At 48.5% G+C, this 19,630-nt stretch overlaps 2 protein-coding genes across 2 annotated transcripts; one reads left to right on the top strand and one right to left on the bottom strand.

Moving 5' to 3' along the window:
• The first annotated feature begins 12,454 nt into the window (after positions 1-12,454).
• On the top strand, positions 12,455-13,174 carry LOC117364925 (histone H1.01-like). The gene has a single exon (XM_033954671.1). It carries the CDS (start codon positions 12,494-12,496, stop codon positions 13,106-13,108), a length of 615 nt encoding a protein of 204 aa, XP_033810562.1. The 5' UTR covers positions 12,455-12,493; the 3' UTR covers positions 13,109-13,174.
• A 362-nt stretch (positions 13,175-13,536) lies between these two features.
• LOC117364963 (histone H3) lies at positions 13,537-14,061 on the bottom strand. Its single transcript, XM_033954712.1, has one exon. The coding sequence runs from the start codon at positions 13,997-13,999 to the stop codon at positions 13,589-13,591; it is 411 nt and encodes a 136-aa protein (XP_033810603.1). The 5' UTR covers positions 14,000-14,061; the 3' UTR covers positions 13,537-13,588.
• Between the last annotated feature and the right edge of the window lie 5,569 nt (positions 14,062-19,630).

The following is a 19,630-nucleotide window of genomic DNA, read 5'->3' as shown; positions in this document are numbered from 1 at the left end:
AGGGAAATCTATCTGGCCAAGTCAAAAGCCATCAAAACAGCAGTTAGGGAGGCCAAATTCCGCATGGAGGAGTCTTTAGCAAGGAACATAAAGAAAGGAGATAAATCCTTATTCAGGTATATCATTGACAGGAACAAGAACTCAGGTGGGATAGTACACCTCAGGAAACCAGAGAGAGACTATGCAGAAACGGACTCGGAAAAGCCCAACTGTTAAATGAATACTTCTGCTCAGTCTTCACCCGCGAGGCACCGGGACTTGGTCCTCAGCTGCAGACAAGGGTTGACTCAGCTGATCCGTTTAGTAATTTCGAGTTTACGCCCAGCAGTGTCTACTGCGAGCTGTCAAAGCTCAAGGTTAACAAGGCAATGGGGCCTGACAACCTACACCCCAGGGTGCTCAGGGAGTTGTGTGATGTTTTGGCGGAACCGCTATCCGCGCTCTTCAATCTCTCCCTTAGTACAGGTAATGTCCCGTTGGACTGAAAAATGGCTAACGTCATTCCACTTCATAAGAAAGGCTCCAAGATGGAGACAGCAAACTACAGACCAGTGAGTCTCACATCAATAGTGAGCAAACTAATGGAAACTCTAATCAAACGCCAATTGGATACGATCATGAACGAGGAGAATCTACGGGATCCCCATCAACATGGATTTACTAAGGGGAGATCCTGCCAATCCAACCTGATCGGCTTCTTTGACTGGGTGACGAGAAAGCTGGATGTTGGGGAGTCCCTGGACATCGTATACCTGGACTTCAGCAAAGCATTCGATAGCGTACTACACCGCAGGTTGCTGAACAAGATGAGTTCTATAGGATTGGGCGACATGTTGACGAAATGGATTGGGAACTGGCTTGAGGGTAGGCTTCAGAGGGTAGTGGTGAATGGCACCCCCTCCAAAACGACGGAGGTGATCAGTGGAGTGCCACAGGGCTCCGTCCTGGGCCCGATCCTGTTCAACATCTACATAAGAGACTTGGCAGAAGAGCTCCGAGGTAAAATAATATTATTCGCTGATGACGCCAAACTAAGCAATGTAGTGGCCAAGAGTACAACAGACAAAAATTCAATGCCCGACAACATAATGCACGACCTACTACTACTGGAGCGCTGGTCTAGGTCCTGGTAACTCAGCTTCAATGCCAAAAAATGCAAAGTCATGCACCTGGGCAGCCAAAATCCATGCAAGACTTACACCCTAAATTGCGAGATCCTAACAAGAACTGAAGCAGAACGTGACCTAGGGGTGATCATCAGTGAGGACATGAAGGCTGCCAATCAAGTGGAGCAAGCTTCCTCCAAAGCAAGGCAAATCATAGGTTGCATACGCAGGAGTTTCGTCAGCCGTAAGCCTGAACTCATTATGCCATTGTATAGATCCATGGTGAGACCACACCTGGAGTACTGTGTGCAATTCTGGAGGCCGCATTACCGAAAGGATGTGCTGAGACTAGAGTCGGTCCAGAGAATGGCCACCCGGATGATCACGGGTCTCAAGGATCTCCCGTTCGAGGAAAGGCTGGATAAATTACAGCTCTACTCACTCGAGGAACGCAGAGAGAGGAGAGACATGATCGAGACGTTCAAGTATCTCACGGGCCGCATCGAAGTGGAAGAAGATATCTTCCTTCTCAAGGGTCCCACGGCAACTAGGGGGCACCCGTGGAAAATCAGGGGAGGGAAACTGCACAGTGACACCAGGAAATTCTTTTTCACTGAAAGAGTGGTTGACCGCTGGAATAATCTTCCACTTCAGGTCACTGAGGCCAGCAGCGTGCCTGATTTTAAAGCAAAATGGGATAGACACGTGGGATCTATTCACTGAGTTAGGTGGGGGAGGGTCATTGCGGTGGGCAGACTAGATGGGCCGTGGCCCTTATCTGCTGTCTATTTCTACGTTTCTAAGCTGGGCGTCTTCTCCCTTGAAAAGAGTAGACTGAGATGAGACTTGATTGAAAAGTTCAAAATACTGAAGGGAATAGATTTAGTAGATGGTAGGGAGAACGAGAGGGCACTCTCTAAAGTTGAAAGGGGATAGATTCCATACAAATGTAAGCAAATTCTTCTTCACCCAGAGAGTGGTGGAAAACTGGAACGCTCTTCCGGAGTCTGTTAAAGGGGAAAACACTCTCCAGGCTTTCAAGACAAAGTTGGACAAGCTCCTGCTAAACTGGAACGTACACAGGTGAGGCTGGACTCATTTAGAGCACTGGTCTTTGACCTCAGGGCCACAGCGTGAGAGGACTGCTGGGCAGGATGTTCCAATGGTCTGACCCAGCAATGGGAATTCTTATGTTCTTAATGTGTGGGCTGAACTGTCTGAATTGGTCACTAAAATGGAGGATTTGGAAAACAGAGCTAGAAGGAATAACTTCTGGATGTGAAAGGTGCTTGATACTAGCTCTTTTGGAGATGCCAGAGAGGTGGTCACTGGCCTGTGTCATTTCCTCTAGGATATGGAAGACCTCGAGCATGGCATTGAGCGGGTCCATCGCTTGTTGGGTTCCCGCAACCCTCACCACCCTAGAGACATAGTAGTGTGCCTCCAGAGTTTCACCTTAAACTCTAGCATTTTGTGTTGTGCTAGAGAGCTGGGGAATGACACCTGACAGGAATGTCGAGTGGAGCTTTACCAGGACTTGGCATTCAGCACTTTGCAGAAGCGTCACTCTTTCAGAGCAGTGACCTGAGCTCACTCCAAAGCTAACATCTGCTATAGATGGACCTTTAATCTCAGGATACTGATCACTATAAACGGAGTCCATTAGGAGATTATCCTCTCTATCTGAGCCCAAGGTTTTGCTGCTGAAGAAGGGTATCGAGATCGTGGATGAGCCGAGCACTTCGAAGGGTGCTCCTACAGTACAGCAACGATTGGCCGGATTCCATTGGCAGCAAAGTGGGAGATCATCCGGGGCTGGAGAAAGGAGTAGCCCCAGCAATGGTTGAGAAAGAGCTGACCTTCCCTGGGTGTGCGGTTACCCATGCATTGTGATTCCTGTTTCTGGACACAGAACATTGCATTGTTCCATTTTTTATAGCAATGAGGGAGAGTGGTAAGAGGTGGTTTCAAGTTTGTTTTTTCTCTTCTTGGTGTTGGGGTATGTTTTGAGGGGAGAAATGGTATGGATGACTTTGAGTGACTCTGGAAATTGGGTGGATTTGCTTGAGTGCTTTAGCCGTAAGAGTGTTTGATTGTTGAGCTTAAGGAACACATGTGTGTGTGTTATTTTGATGTGTGAATGGCTATTGGGAGCGTATTTTGGATATATATTTTAGATCTTCTCTCTTCCATATTGAACAGATAGGTTGACTGTTTGCCCACTTTGGTGTTTTTACACCTATTTCCTGCAGACTTTTAGGTGGAGGAAGAGACATTTAGTAAATTACTATTGACTATTGCTGCGGTATGGAAGCAAACGCACTCCCCAGTCTGTTCTATTTTGCTTCAAAATTGAATACTTGGAATGCACTGTAGTTTATCACTGCTTGAAAAACCATAAAATGGGAGTATTTACTGGAATATGGGATAGATTTGACCACTGGGGAGGGAACTTCCTGCAGTTTGAGGTTTGGGTGAGGGGAGGGGGACCACTTATTGTTTGATCTATGCAAGGGACACTGAAGAACTACTGTACTCCTGTGTATCTTGGCATCACATTGACTGGCTGTGTTTTGTTGTATTTTGATTTTAGTTTTTCAATAAACAATGCCTATTAAAAAAAAACAAAAAAAAAAAACAAGAACTGGTACACCTAATATCCTCCCCCTAAAGCCAAAAGCAATTTTCTATTCTTTAGCATGTGGATAGGCCACAAATATAAAACTACCGTGTATTTTCTGAGCTTGCCCTATTTTATTGGTTTTTATCCTTCTGTAAGCATGCTTTTTAGTGCTTAATACAGCTTAGTAAAAATATGCCCCCAAGTTATTTGCCAAAAAATTAAAAAAGAACTTGAACTCAGGCATCATTTCCCGTCAAGCCACATCTCCTCTTTTTCCTCCTTTCATGACCTTTGGTACTTTAAGGAAAAAGAAAAGAAGTAGAGTAGGAGTAGGCACAACCAGCATTTAGAAGAATAAACTCAGGGACAGTGACATAGCGAAGGCAGGGCAGGATTAATTATTTGAGAGCCCCTAGGCACACAAGTGTACAGTGACGCACCAGAAGGAATCACTGGCAGGAGAAAGCCACCAAGCAGCCAGCTTAGAGTGCTGCGGTGCTGTTTAGAGTCTCGCGATGGGAAGGAGGGAGAGAAACGAGGGGGGCCGGATCAGGTTAGGGGTGCCGGTTAGATGACGATGCTGCTGCTTCCAGCAAATCCAGCAAGGGTGAGGCCCTAAAGCATGGCATCGGCGGGCCCTCCTGACCTTTTCGGGCCATAGGCCCGTGCCTATTGGGTCTATTCTTTAATCCGGCTCTGAGCGAAGGTGAGAGGCGCTCAAAGCAGCGGCTACCCTTCTCCCTGGACAGGGATCTTACAGCCACACAAGTAGGTGACGTCCCCTTGACGGAGCCACCCGGCAGTCTAAAAGCTGCAAAGCTAAAGAGCTTTGCGCATGTGCTAGCTGTCCCCCCCTCAAGTAGCCCACCTGGCCCCTATATAAGACCACCCCCAACCGGCACACCCAGTTTTTAAAGTTTCCGCGATACAACCCGACTCGGTAGTCTGAACGGGTCCACCCGTTCTCTTATCGCTTCAACTTTTATTTACTTTTATTCCAACTTAATTTCGATCTAATCAACAATTTTAAAGATATGAAACACTCCAGACCTGGATTCGGGAGCTGCTCCACGTGCGCCTAGAACGGGGGTCGGCAACCTGCGGCTCCAGAGGGCATGCGGCTCTTTTCCACCTTTGCTGCGGCTCCGGTAGTGTGTCACGCAGGCATGCACCTTACAAGTCCAGCGTCGCGGCGGGAAATAGCCATGCTGAGCAGTGAGCTCAGCACATACACAGATGAAAGCCTTGCTTGCTGATTGGTCCGGCGGCCCCGCCCCGCCGTGCCGCCGGACCAATCAGCAAGCAAGGCTTTCATCTGTGTAGTGCTGAGCTCACTGCTCAGCGTGGCTATTTCCCGCCGCGACGCTGGACTTGTAAGGTGCCTGAAAAAGAAATCATTCTGGCCGGGGTCGGTGTCATGCTCCGGAGATCTACAGCCTTCCTATCTCCCTCTCCCTTCTACCTGCTTCCGGCCACATCCCCTGCTCCGCGGCTCTCTTCGGCAACTCAGCAGCAGCGATCGACACAAGCTTCTGACGTCGGGGCCTATCCTCTGCGAGTCCCGCTTGTTTCAACTTCCTTTTTCCACAAAGGCGGGACTCGTAGAGGGAAGGCCTCGATGTCGGTAGCTTGTCTTGATCACCGCTGCTGACAAGTTGCTGAAGAGAGCCGCGGAGCAGGGGGGTGTTGCCAGGTGCAGGTAGAAGGGAGAGGGCCAGATGCAGGACTCGTGGGTGAGGGAGGAGAAGAGAGAGAGAAAGAGAGAGGGGAGGGAAACAAAAGGAAATATTTCATACTGGGCTGGGCCGGAGTGGAGGGAGGGTGGAAAGATTCTAGCTACAGGGTGCAGTAACAAAGGAAAAGGGGGGAAAGCTGAAAATGGAGATAGTGACACAAAGAAGAGAAAGAGTAAGCAGGACCTACTGAATAAGGATAGAGATACAGAGGGGACATGAAGAGGAGGTGAAATAGAGACATAGAAGTAATGCTGAAAAAGTGGGGGGGGGGAGATAAAGACATTGAAAGGGCAAATGGTGAACATGGCGTAAAGATAAGGACAGAGACAAATGAAGATTCTGAAAAAGTGGTGAGATAGGGATATAGGTGAGATGGACACAAAGAAGGGTGATGCTGGAAAATAGGTGGAATAGTAATTCTGACAGACAAAGAAGGGAAATGCTGGATCAAGGAGAGATGGGGCTCAGGCTGGATGGAATGAGGAGAAATGCCTTGTTGGCCCGGAACTTCCTCTCCTACGTCACAATTGACGTCAGGGAGCGGAATGCTGGTCAGCGCAACACTTCTGCAGGGAAAGCTTGGGACGGCGGTGGCTTGGGGGCTGTTCACCGATTGCGGTGGCAGCAAACCGAGTGGCTTGGGGGAGGGCACGGAGACAGAAAGAAGGGGGAACAGGGAGACAGAAAGAAAAAAGTTGAGGGAGAGAATGAGGTCTGGAGGAGAGGAAACATACAGGAGGCTGAAAGAAAGGAAGAAAGATTGGATGCACAGTCAGAAGAAGAAAGTGCAACCAGAGACTCATGAAATCACCAAATAGCAAAGGTAGGAAAAATGATTTTATTTTCAATTTAGTGATCCTGTATATAGCATTAAGATAAGAAACAATATATGCAGTGTTAGATTTGTTTTATAATGGTTTTGCGGCTCCAAGTTTTTTTTTCTTTTCGAAAACGGGTCCAAGTGGCTCTTTATGTCTTAAAGGTTGCAGACCCCTGGCCTAGAAGATGTCGGCGACGGACCCGCACGCCTCCTGGGGGTCCGTTGCCTGGGTCCCCTCCACCGGAGGTTTCCCTGCGCTCCCTGCGCGAAGTTACACAGGTGCTCGATCGAATTTCGAGCACCTCATCCAAAGGAAGCAAAACTCCCTAATGCGGCCTCCGCTCTCCCCTCCGCCTGTTTGCAAGGGGCATAGGAGCCGCAGGGACTGCCTTACACCCTACCGCGACCTCCACTCTCCCCTCCGCCTACTTGCAAGGGGCATCGGAGCCGCAGGGACTGCCTCCTACGGTGCTGAAGCTGGGAGTCACACACCAGCTCAGGCACCGACGTCTTCTGCGTGTGTCACGTCGAGCCCGATGACGTCACACGCAGGGACGTTGCCTATTGGCTCAGTGGCTGATCCCACTGGCCAATCCCAGCAGGATCGCTCCTTCTTGGTCCCGCCCTCGGCTCCGAATGCAGCCAGCCATCGGCACCGAGCTATAGAGCCTACAGCACAGCCTTCTGCCTCTCCAGACCGGCATAGGCTATCTACTTCTGCTAGCCACCCAAACTGCAGAGGAAATATACGCAGGTAAGAGATGTGGCTCCCTGTTTATGCGGCTGCCTATGCTCTTAGGGGTTATGAGATCAAATCCTAGCCTGATTTCCTCCAGTTCCTCCTCCTCCTCGGGCTCTCCTCCTGCCTTGTCTGCTGCTACGGCTCCAGCCCAGGATGTGCTTCCTCCCCAACTTTTCCAGCAGATCCAGCTCTTGCAAAAAACTACCTCTTCTATTGCGGCGGAGCTGGAATCCTCCTATACTTCCTCCTTGCGCTCTCCCTCGCCTGATCCGCTGACGGACCCCCTGCTCTCTTCTCGGGCTCATGTGGTCTTTCCATCTGAGCGAGATTGGGCATCACCCCCGGAAGACACCTCCTACCCACAAGCTGGCGTCTTCTTTACAATTGACCACACGGCCCAGCCGGACCCCCGGGAACAGAGACTTCAGGTCCTTAAGTATCTTCTTATCCCTAAAGATGTGGTCTCCTTGCCCCTTCATGCTACTCTGGCTGATTCTCAGACAGCAATCTGGAACAAGCCCTACTCGTCCCGGGTCACGACAGTTTGGAACTTAACTACATAGTCCAGGAAGTGACGGGGTTGGGCATCTCAACTCCCTCACCAATCTCTGGTGGTCCGCTCTGCCTTGCGGATATTCATATCCTACAAATAATTTGCACCGACTCAACCGGTCCGCGAGCTGTGCATCAAGGACCCCAGGGGTTAACGAGCTTACCAAAACTCCATGCTGTCTGGGCGAATTACCATCCATCAGTCTTTCTACACCCAATGCCTCTATTCTAACATGGAGGGTATGAGAAACCTGGTTGAGACCTTCCCGGTGCCCACGCAGGAGGTTTTTATTGCCGTCCTCTCCAACTTCGAAGAATGCTCCAAGAACCGTATCCGAGCAGCCGACGATGCCTTTGATACCGCCATGCGGGGAACAGGCTACAGGTATTTCCACCCGCAGACTTGCATGGTTACAATGCTCTAAAATAGGGGTGGATATTCATGCGAAGGTGGCAGATGCTCCTTGTCTCAGAGACAACTTGTTTGGAGACAAGGTGAAGTATCTGATTGAAGGACTTAAAGAGGATTGCACCAAACTGGATGCTCTGGAGGAAGATACAGCGCATCACTCAAAACAGCCATTCAAGAAGCAACTACCCTCTCAACGGCAGGAAGTCGGTTTCTTCTGCTAGACAGTTTACTCCACATACGCAGAAGCAGTTTCGGCCCTATCGGCAACAATACAATCTCAACCTATGGGCCAGAAGCCCCAACCCTCCTTTTTGACAACCCTCCTCTTCCAGCTGTTCCGGTGGGAGGTCGGTTGAAGCTTTTTCTTCAAGCCGGGCAAGATATAACCACGGACACCTGGGTCTTGCGCATCATCCTACATGGATACCGCCTTCGATTCCTGACTCCTCCTCCGTGGTGCACACCACTCAGTTCAACCTTCTCACCTGAGTCCGTTGCAAAAGGAGTTGGCTCGGTTGCTGGACATTCGAGCAGTAGAGCCGGTCCCCGAATACCAGTGGGGCCAGGGGTTCTATTCCCGTACTTCCTCATACCGAAGAAGTCGGGAGACGTCCGCCCGATTCTAGACCTACGGAACCTAAACAAATTCATATTGAATGAGAAGTTCCGCATGCTCTCGATCTCAGCCATCGCTCCTCTGATCCAAGTAGATGCTTGGCTCACGTCCATAGACCTTCAGGCTGCATATCTCCATATTCCCATAACAGACAGTACCTCCGGTTTGTGTTTCAGAACAGGCACTACCAATACACTGTTCTCCCTTTTGGCCTATCGTCATCACCAAGGGTCTTTTCCAAATGTGTCATCACAGTCGTAGCACATCTACGCAAACAGGGCCTATCTATTTTCCCATACCTAGACGACTGGCTCATTTCAGCTATGACTCCCTGCCTCACAAGCCAGGCGTTGAGCGAAACCATCAACCTCCTTCTACAGTTGGGGTTTTCTTCTCAATTTCCAAAGTCTCATCTCCTCCCATCGCTATCTCAGCAATCCTTCGGGGCAATGTTTCAGACTCAGCAAGCTATGGCTTTCCTTCCGGAGCTACGAGCACACGTCATCCAACAGCTAATGTCCCCCTGGTACCCAGGGCTCTGGGTCACAGCCAGGGATGTTCTCATCTTGCTAGGATACATGGCGGCCACAGTACAAGTGCTGCAGTTTGCGCGCCTAAATATGAGACCAATCCAATGGTTTCTCAAGAACCATTGGAATCAGTTCTTTCAACCTCTGTCCACAAGTGTTTCAGGACTTGCAATGGTGGATGCACGTGGATCCCCTATCGCACGGGATTCCGTTTCATCTTCCTCAGCCTACTGTCACGATCACAAGGAATGCCTCCAAGAAAGGCTGGGGCGCTTATCTCCTCAATTGGTCCACGCAAGGCACCTGGTCCCCTGCATTGACTCGATACAACATCAACTTCCTGGAACTGCATGCATGCCATCCATCTCGTTCTGCAAGTGTTCCAATACCACTTACACAATCAGGTCATACGAATCCGCACCGACAACCAAGTTGCCATGTTCTATGTGAACAACCAGGGGGAGATGGGCTCCGCTCACCTATCCCGCGAAGCAGTCTCCATTTGGAACTTAGCTCACCAGCTACACTCCACCCTGCAGGCTGTCTACCTTCCGGGCACGGACAACCAGCTCGCAGACAGACTCATCAGGCAACTCAGTCCTCACGAATGGTCGCTTCGGATCACAGTTACGCGAAAAATCTTTGCAAAATGGGGCACTCCTCACATCGACCTCTTTGCATCCCAGACGAACCCAAATGTCCCAGATTTTGCTACAGGTACGGAGAGCCAACCTGTCTGGCAGAAGATGCGTTCTTCCTCCACTGGTCAAAGCATCTCCTCTATGCGTTTCCTCCGATTCCTCTGATTGGAAAAGTCCTTCAAAATGCCATTGCAGACAATGCCGCCCTGATCCTCATCAATCCGTATTGGCCGCGACAAGCCTGGTTTCCCGTCCTCCTCAACAGGGCGTCTCAGGCTCCTTGGATTCTTCCGCAGTTCCCGGATCTTCTCACACAATACGACGGTCAACTGCTACACCCCAATCTTACGTCTCTCAGATTGACAGCCTGGCTACTGCTCCCAAGCTGACGGGGGAGTCTGCCTTCCCTCTGGAGGTTCTACACATCCTTCTTACCTCCAAAGCTCCGGCGACTCAACGATCCTACACCGCCAAATGGACCCGGTTCCAGAGTTGGTGCTCCACCCATCGAGTGCACCCCAGCACTTCTACAGTGGCTCAGGTCCTCCGATACCTTACCTATCTGCAGGTCTGCAGGCTATCTTACAACTCCATTCGCCTGCATCTGGTGGCCATCTCAGTGGATCATGATCCAGTGGACACGATCTCTCGTGGTACGCCATCCAGTGCTCAAGCGCTACTTCAAAGGACTTCTTCGTCTTCATACTCCCCTCCGACCTCCTACGCCGGTCTGGGATCCCATTCGAACCTCTCTCAGTTACACCACTCAAATTTCTTACCTGGAAGACTCTATTCCTGGTTGCGATTACCTCGGCTCGCCACATTGGAGAGCTCCACACCTTGGTATTCTATAGTCCCTATACCCAATTTCTTCATGACAAAGTGCTGTTACGCACACATCCCAAATTCAAGGTGGTCTCGGCCTTCCATTTGAATCAATCCATCGTGCTGCCTACTTTTCATCCACCCCCTCACTCTTCACCGGAGGAGGCACGATTCCACACTCTGGACTGTGGACAGAACTGCGACTCCCCAACGCCCGTCTCAGTTGTTCCTCTCAATACGGCCATCTTCATCTCCTAGACCAGTGTCGAAGTTGACATTGTCCTCTTGGATTACCCAGCTCATTGCGTACTGTTACGCCTCGGCCTCCAGTCCTGCCCTTCAAGACATCCCTCTGCATGTCACTGGCTCATGACCTCGGAGCTATGTCTAGCACCTGGGCTAACCTTCGCCTTGCTCCTCTCCAAGAGATCTGCCGAGCGGCTACCTGGTCCAGGATTCATACCTTTGCCAAGCACTACTGCCTTGATGTGGAATCCAGAGCAGATGCATCACTAGGTTCTACGGTCCTGCAAGCGACTGTATGAGGCGTCAACTTCCCTCCTCCTCTCCATCTCAGGTAACAGATATTTATTATTATTATAATACCAGTTATTATTCTGTTACCTTCAGCTCGGGAGGCACCTACTTGTGTGGCTGTAAGATCCCTGTCCAGGGAGAAATAGAAGTTGCTTACCTGTAACGGTAGTTCTCCTTGGACAGATGGATCTTACAGCCACACAATCCCACCCATCCTCCCCTATTGTTGCCGCCAGCTTTATACCTAACTGGGTGTGCCGGTTGGGGGTGGTCTTATATAGGGGCCAGGTGGGCTACTTGAGGGGGGGACAGCTAGCACATGCGCAAAGCTCTTTAGCTTTGCAGCTTTTAGACTGCCGGGTCGGCTCCGTCAAGGGGACGTCACCTACTTGTGTGGCTGTAAGATCCATCTGTCCAAGGAGAACTACCGTTACAGGTAAGCAACTTCTATTTCTCCACATGCTCCTTTCCTACTTCCTTCTGCCACTTTCCTTCCCCTATACCTCTGTAACATTCCTGGCACGAGCAGCAACCTCCAAGCTGCTGTCTCGCCAACATCATCTCTTCCTCTGATGTCACTTCCTATGCGTGGGTATTTGCGTCTTCAACAAGACATCGCCCAGGATGAACCTCCCCTTACCACACCACTTGTCAGGGACTCTCCAATACAAAATAGACAGGTATGCTAGTAGCAAACTCCTAATTAACTGATTGCCAAACTGTTCTTTGTTAAACCTCTTTCATACCTCAGCTTTAATTATTAATGAGATTATCAATTATAATCCAAAGATTTTGTTTTTATTGTATAAGAGAATAGACTAACTGTGCAGAATGGTGTGTGTTATTTCTTTCCCCTTAGATTTGGGTTCTCGGTCAGTATTTTCCAAGAGGAAAGGCTGATTTTGTGAGCAAAGCAGTTTTACACCTCCTTAAAAACTGTTCCAGGGAATTTCTGCCCATGTAGATCCTGACAGCGATATTATTTTCACAAATAAAAAACAGTTGCGCCTCTTCGGAAGGTGGGAAAGACCGAAAGAAGCAAAGGAACGTTTCTTTTGGACTTTATTAATATGCATGAGAAGCAAACACCGCGTTTAGGGCAGACTATGAACTCTTCTTTACTGATCCGAACGAGAATAATTGTGCAAACGAATGTTATTTGAGTATAAAAAGTTAATTGAGAGGGCTTCAGAAACACAAGGGCGAGAGGAGCCTTTGTCTGAAGCAGGCAGGCGCTGAGCCCGCAGCCAATCAGTGGGCAGCATCTGCTATAAATAGTGGGAGCGGCTTGTGCAGAGAAGCAACTTCATCGGTTTAATTTTTGGCTTTGGTGCGAGTGCGACACAGCAGAGCATGGCCGAAACCGCTCCAGCAGCAGCAGCTGCGCCGCCTCCTGCTCCAGGCGCGGCCAAGAAGAAGGCGAAGAAGCCGGCGGGAGCGGCGAAAGCGCGCAAGGCATCGGGCCCCAGCGTCTCCGAGCTGATCGTGCAGGCGGTCTCGGCTTCAAAGGAGCGCAACGGCGTGTCCTTGGCTGGCCTGAAGAAGGCTCTGGCGGCAGCCGGCTACGATGTAGAGAGGAACAACAGTCGCGTGAAGCTAGCCGTCAAGAGTCTGGTGAGTAAAGGCAGCCTGCTGCAGACTAAGGGCAGCGGAGCTTCGGGCTCTTTCAAGCTGAACAAGAAGCAGCCGGAGGCGAAGAAGAAGAGCCCTCCGAAAAGCAAGAAAGCGGCAGTGAAGAAAGCGAAAAAGGCGGCAGGGGCCGGAGTGAAAAAGAGTCCGAAGAGGGCCAAGAAGCCGTCGGCAACCGCCACCAAGAAAGCAGCCAAGAGCCCCAAAAAGGCCAAAGCGGTTAAAGCCAAGAAAGCGGCGAAGAGCCCGGCTAAAGCCAAAGCGGTGAAAGCGAAGGTGAAGAAAAGCCCGGCCAAGGCTGCCAAGCCCAAGGCAGCAAAAGCCGCAAAGAAAAAGTGAAGCTCTGCTCGACAACCGGCGACGCTTATTAAACCCAAAGGCTCTTTTCAGAGCCACCTCACACATCAATGAAAGAGCGCCATAATCTTTTATGTTCCTAAATAATTTCCAACAACGTGTTTTGTTATCCTCCACACACACACCCACCCCTTATTATTCAGCCCGTCTCGTTTGCAAGGAGACCGGGCTATACAAGATTAACCCAATGGCCACTAGACGTTGGGGCAAGGCATCCCTTTGCTCCAGGCCAGTAGCCATGCGTGAGAACAACTGAAATCATAAGAGCAGTATTTTATTATGTTTTATTAGCTGTTTAGAGTAAACCTTTTGCAGTAGGTGTCTAGCACTGAATGCTGTCTACACTAGAAATGTAGCTTTTTATACACAAAAAACAAGACTCATTTAAGCCCCTTTCAGGTGGGAAGTTGGTGGCTCTTAAAAGAGCCTTTGGGTTAAATGCCTGTTGACCAAGGACGCTTTCTAAGCCCTCTCCCCACGAATGCGGCGGGCCAGTTGGATATCTTTGGGCATGATGGTGACTCTCTTGGCGTGGATAGCGCAGAGATTGGTGTCCTCGAAGAGCCCCACCAGATAAGCCTCGCTAGCCTCCTGCAGGGCCATGACAGCCGAGCTCTGGAAGCGCAAGTCGGTCTTGAAATCTTGCGCGATCTCTCGCACCAGGCGTTGGAAGGGCAGCTTGCGAATAAGCAGCTCGGTGGACTTCTGATAGCGGCGGATTTCTCTAAGCGCTACAGTGCCCGGTCGGTAGCGATGAGGTTTCTTCACACCCCCTGTGGCTGGGGCGCTTTTGCGGGCAGCCTTGGTCGCTAGCTGCTTGCGAGGAGCTTTTCCTCCGGTGGACTTACGGGCGGTTTGCTTCGTACGTGCCATAACGAATACACGCCTTCTTCCTTTCCTCTTAGCCACAAAAAATGAAAGACTATAGAATGCGGCGTCACTGCTTGGCACTTTTATAGGCTGAGCTTGTCTGCTGATTGGCTCCTGAGAAACGTTACAAGTATGAAAAGCCCGCCCTGTGCCGGGATTGGTCAGAGCTATAAAACACAGTCGAATGTTTGGCGGGGTTCTATTTGCAGTTCGGAGAGTGGGCTGGGGAAGAGATGAAAGCAATGATTATTATTTCGTTACAGCGGGCAGCCTCGCTGTTTGCGAGGAGCTTTTCCTCCGGTGGACTTGCGGGCGATCTGTTTGGTACGTGCCATACTAGAAACACGCCTCCTTCTTTTTAATTTAACCACGCAAAAATAATAAAGAGTATAGAATACAGCGCCCCTGCTCGGTTCTTTTATAGGTTGCGCCCTGTGTCCTGACAGGCTCCAGAGAAACTGAAAACCGTTATGGAAAGTATGAAAAGCGCGCCCTGTACCGGGATTGGTCAAATCTGTAGGATGAGACCACACGACTGACGTGGTTGTAGGGGTTTCATTTGGAGACCATAGCAGAGTTTGAGAAGCTGTACATTTTCTTTCGTTTCGTATTCTTTTATTTGCTCTTGATAGTGAATGAGAAAATATCGGGGTGTGGGGTAGGGAAGCGATGAAAGCTATGATTGTTGATAATTATTTTGTTACAGTCCCTGTAAAATCGGGTATACCATTGCTATTTAGATGCAATTCACTGGAGCAGAATAGCTGTCTGTTATGTTGGACATTTTAATTTCGGGGCCTATTCTTCTGAAGTTCAATTTCCTGTGCTGAGTGATGTGGCGGCTGAGTTCCCAGCAGATGGACTTGTGGTGATGAAGCTTCAAAATGGGAAGGGAGGAGCGACTCCTGGATAGGCTTAACGGACATCTGGGAAAATTCGGACATGTCCTCTTTGAATGAAGAATGGCAAACACTATCCACAAGAGTAACTTGGACTGGGTAACCCAGATAATAATTAAATATATAGTTTGATGGATTAGACTGATATTTTGAGCTAAGAGATTATTCTGCAATCCCTGAGCCTGTGAAATAAGGATCAGGTTTGTGAATCAATAGTGTGTTGTAGCTTTAAAGGGTGTCTGACTGCATGTGACGAGTGAGTCTTGGCCTTAGTCCGAGCCTTTCCACCTTAATAATAACTGAATTCACCACTTATAGGTTAGATATTCTTTCATATGAACATAGGAATAGCATTATTGAGTCAGTCAATGGTTCTTCTAGACCAGTATCCCATCTTCATGGAGGCCAATCTAAATCACAAGTACCTGGCAAAATCCCCACAGTTATCTCATTTACAAGCTGAAGAGCCCTAACCTCCTTCGGTATTGAGCGGCACTCCCTGCATGGACGGCGCAGGCAGCAATTTCCACGCTGCACATAAGTAGATGACCCGGAAACCTCTCCGATGTCAGAGTTGACCTCGGAGGGAAGGCTTGTGGGTCATCCACGTGCAGCGTGGAAATCTCTGCCTGTGCCATCCCTGCAAGGAGTGCCGGCTCACCATACCTTAAAGAAGTCATACAAATTGGTGAGGCAAGACCTCCCTCGGATGAACCCATGCTGACTCTGTCTCATTACATCATGTTTGTCTACATGTTCCATAATTTCATTTTTTATAATTGTTTTTACTATTTTGCCCGGCACTGAGGATAGGCTTACAATTTTGTAATTCCCTATATCTCAGCTGGAAGCCTTTTTAAAAATCAGTGTCACATTGGCCACCCCCCTATCTTCAAGTACTACAGACATTTTTAGTGACAGGTTACAGATTACTAACAACTGATATTGTTCTTCCAAAGATTGTGTTACTTGATCAATCTTGTAGCTATCTTAGTAGAATTAGACTAGACAGAAACATTTTGTATCTGTGGAAGATGTCAAATTAGACAAGTTGACATGAAATTACCCAATAGCTAATGTCGTTCCTCTGCATAAAAAGGGTTGCAGGGCAGAGGCTGCGAATTATAGACCGGTGAGTCTCACATCAATAGTGTGCAAACTCATGTAAACACTAATTAAAAGCAAATTGGACACGATCTTGAATGAAGGGAATCTTCGGGATCCCAGTCAGCATGGATTCACCAATCTCATCAGCTTCTTTGACTGGGTAACAAGAAAGTTGGACTTGGGAGAGTCTTTGGACGTCGTGTACCTGGACTTCAGGAAAGCTTTTAACAGTGTCCCACACCGCAGGCTGCTAAGCAAGATGGAATTGATGGGGTTAGGAGAGACACTAACTGCATGGGTCAATGATTGGCTGAGTGGCAGACTTCAGAGGGTGGTGGTTAATGGTACCCTCTCTAAAACATCGGAGGTGACCAGTGGAGTGCCGCAGGGCTCGGTCCTGGGTCCACTCCTTTTCAACATATTCATAGGGGATCTGACTCAAGGGCTTCAAGGTAAAATAACACTATTCGCCGATGACGCCAAACTATGTAATATAGTAAGTGAATGCAGTTTACAGAATTATATGGCGCAGGACCTGCTTACATTGGAAAGTTGGTCCTCAACCTGGCAACTAGGCTTCAATGCTAAGAAATGTAAGGTCATGCACCTCGGAAGCGGAAATCCATGCAGGACGTACTTCTTGAACGCAAAAACTTTAACTAGGACTTCAGCAGAACGAGATTTAGGAGTAATCATCAGTGCAGACATGAAAACTGCCAATTAAGTGGAGAAGGCTTCATCTAAGGCAAGGCAGATATTGGGTTGTATCAATAGAAGTTTCGTCAGCCGAAAGCCTGAAGTCATAATGCCGTTGTACAGGGCCATGGTGAGACCTCATCTGGAGTACTGTGTGCAATTCTGGAGGCCACATTACAGTAAAGATGTGCGCAGAATTGAATCGGTTCAACGGACGGCCACCAGGATGATCTCGGGGCTCAAGGGTCTCTCGTACGAAGAGAGACTGAACAAATTGCAGCTCTACACTCTTGAGGAACGTAGGAAGAGGGGAGACATGTTCGAAACATTTAAGTACCTCACGGGACGTGTCGAAGTGGAAGATGATATTTTCTTTCTCAAGGGACCCTCGGCCACAAGAGGGCACCCGCTCAAACTCAGGGGCGGAAAATTTCATGGCGACACCAGAAAGTATTTCTTCACAGAGAGAGTGGTTGATCATTGGAACAAGCTTCCAGTGCAGGTGATCGAGGCAGACAGCGTGCCAGACTTTAAGAATAAATGGGATACCCATGTGGGATCCCTACGAGGGTCAAGATAAGGAAATTGGGTCATTAGGGCATAGACAGGGGGTGGGTAAGCAGAGTGGGCAGACTTGATGGGCTGTAGCCCTTTTCTGCCGTCATCTTCTATGTTTCTATAGCAAACTGAATTGAAAGAGCTTTTACAAAATTCGAAACTGCAGTCCTGAGAGTTTCTAGAGTAAATGTTGAAGGTTTCTGAATCAGAATCTTAAACGGTGATGCCTAGACTCCAACTCCACTTTCTTCAGCAACAGGATTCTTTTTTCCCCCTACATCCATAGCCAGTATATCCAACGCCAATTAAATAGCATGATGATCTGGAGATTTAAAAAATCACTTTCGCTTGGCGTGGGAGCCCTCCCCCAAGAAATGCACTCATCCAGTGATGATCACTACATGTCAACTACTGGGCATACAGGACTTGCTACAAGTAGCTGAGATGGCGAAGATTCAATCTCAGAACTGGCCCGAGGAAGACGTTGCAGATGGAGAAATGAGCAAGAGAGCAGCGTTGGAGGAGGGAGGGTAGAGGGGAAACAGCATGTGAGGGAGGACTTGAGAAACAACATGGAGGGAAGGGGTGGGGTTGTTGAAACAGCATGATAGGAAGGAGGCAGATAGGGGGCCAGAGAATAATCATGTATGGAGGCAGGGAGGCTGGAGAAACAGAATAAAGGGGGGGAGCGGCTGGAGAAACAGCATGAAGGAAGGAAGGGAGAAGGTGGATCAGGAGAACAAGCATGGAGAGAGTGCTGGAGAAGCATTATGGAAAGGAGAGGGTGCTAGAGAAAAGTGTCTGGAGCAGGGGAGTGCTGGATGGGAGTGAAGACACTGAAACAGCAAGAGAGGAGGTTGGAAGCAGAGAGAGGGGCACCTGCAGTAGGGTGGTTGGAAGAAATTAAAAAAACATCCAGAAGAGAGACAGTAGAAAGGAGAGAGAGAAAAGCTTCCATGGGGTAGGAGGATTGGATAAAGAGAGATGCACTAAAAGGGTATAAAGGGAAGGGGGATTAAGGAAATGGGTAGTGTGTTGGTGGGCTGAGGGAAATGCATCCTCTTTTGTTGTCAACTAACAAACTGGTAGAGGAACAGTAGAACTACTTCAAAAAACTTTTAACTTTAAACGGTGCTCAGAATCCAAGATGGAAATTAAGACCTCAATGTGGGGACTATACCCCTAAGGAGACTCTTATGGTATCTATCATTGCACCATGTATATCGTAAAAGATTTTTTGAAGTGCTTAATAAATTAACTCATAATGTTCAATCGTCTATGAAATGCAAAATATTGTCCAACTCTTAAGTGATTTCCAATAAATGAACTTCAAAAATAGTGACTTAACTGAAAAATACAGATAGCGTTGTTTTAGCTGGGTCCTGACGCGTTTCGCCGCTCTGGCTTCCTCAGAGAACCCGCTTGCAATCTTAAATCTGATACTTGTCTCCAAACCTGTGGTTTTTCTGTTTCCTGTGACCACAGGAACCACAGGTTTGGAGACAAGAATCAGATTTAAGATTGCAAGCGGGTTCTCTGAGGAAGCCAGAGCGGCGAAACGCGTCAGGACCCAGCTAAAACAACGCTATCTGTATTTTTCAGCTAAGTCACTATTTTTGAAGTTCATCTATTGGAAATCACTTAAGAGTTGGACAATATTTTGCATTTCATAGACGATTGAAAATTATGAGTTAATTTATTAAGCACTTCAAAAAATCTTTTACGATATACATGGTGCAATGATAGATACCATAAGAGTCTCCTTAGGGGTATAGTCCCCACATTGAGGTCTTAATTTCCATCTTGGATTCTGAGCACCGTTTAAAGTTAAAAGTTTTTTGAAGTAGTTCTACTGTTCCTCTACCAGTTTGTTAGTTGCCACTGCCTTTTAGGAACATTTTTTCTTTATTTTTGACTATTACACAGTCGTTCATATTGGGATCCAGCATCCTCTTTTGTTGCCTTCATAAAGATGATAACACCACTCTTGGAAGCTGAGAAAGGATGTGGGACAACATGCAGATGTTCCTGCAAATGGGGCTTCAGTGAGACGGCAGGGATTCTGAAAAGTGGATCAGTGTGTGAAAATTATAGTCATCAGCAAAGACCAGGGTCAGATACCTGACGGCACATACTGTAATATCAAAGAGCTAACTGTGTTTAACCGAAAATAAGACCTACCTCAAAAATAAGCCCTTGCAGAATTTTCGGGGTAGGTCTTAATATAAGCCCTACCCCAAAAATTTTCCGGTAGTTTCCTTTCCCTCCCTCCCGTCCCTTGATCAGGAGATCCCTTGTGTGAGTATCCTGGCAGAGTTAATTCACAGGCGGACAAGGCTGAAGCAACCTGTTTAGAGTGCTACCGACCTGATGA

This window comes from Geotrypetes seraphini, chromosome 8 (genome assembly GCF_902459505.1).
Source record: "Geotrypetes seraphini chromosome 8, aGeoSer1.1, whole genome shotgun sequence".
NCBI lineage: Eukaryota > Metazoa > Chordata > Amphibia > Gymnophiona > Dermophiidae > Geotrypetes > Geotrypetes seraphini.
This window is presented reverse-complemented; position numbering and strand designations above follow the sequence as displayed.

Coding starts and splice junctions, on each gene's coding strand:
- LOC117364925 (XM_033954671.1), top strand. CDS start 12,494: ATGGCCGAAACCGCTCCAGCAGCAGCAGCTGCGCCGCCTCCTGCTCCA.
- LOC117364963 (XM_033954712.1), bottom strand. CDS start 13,999: ATGGCACGTACGAAGCAAACCGCCCGTAAGTCCACCGGAGGAAAAGCT.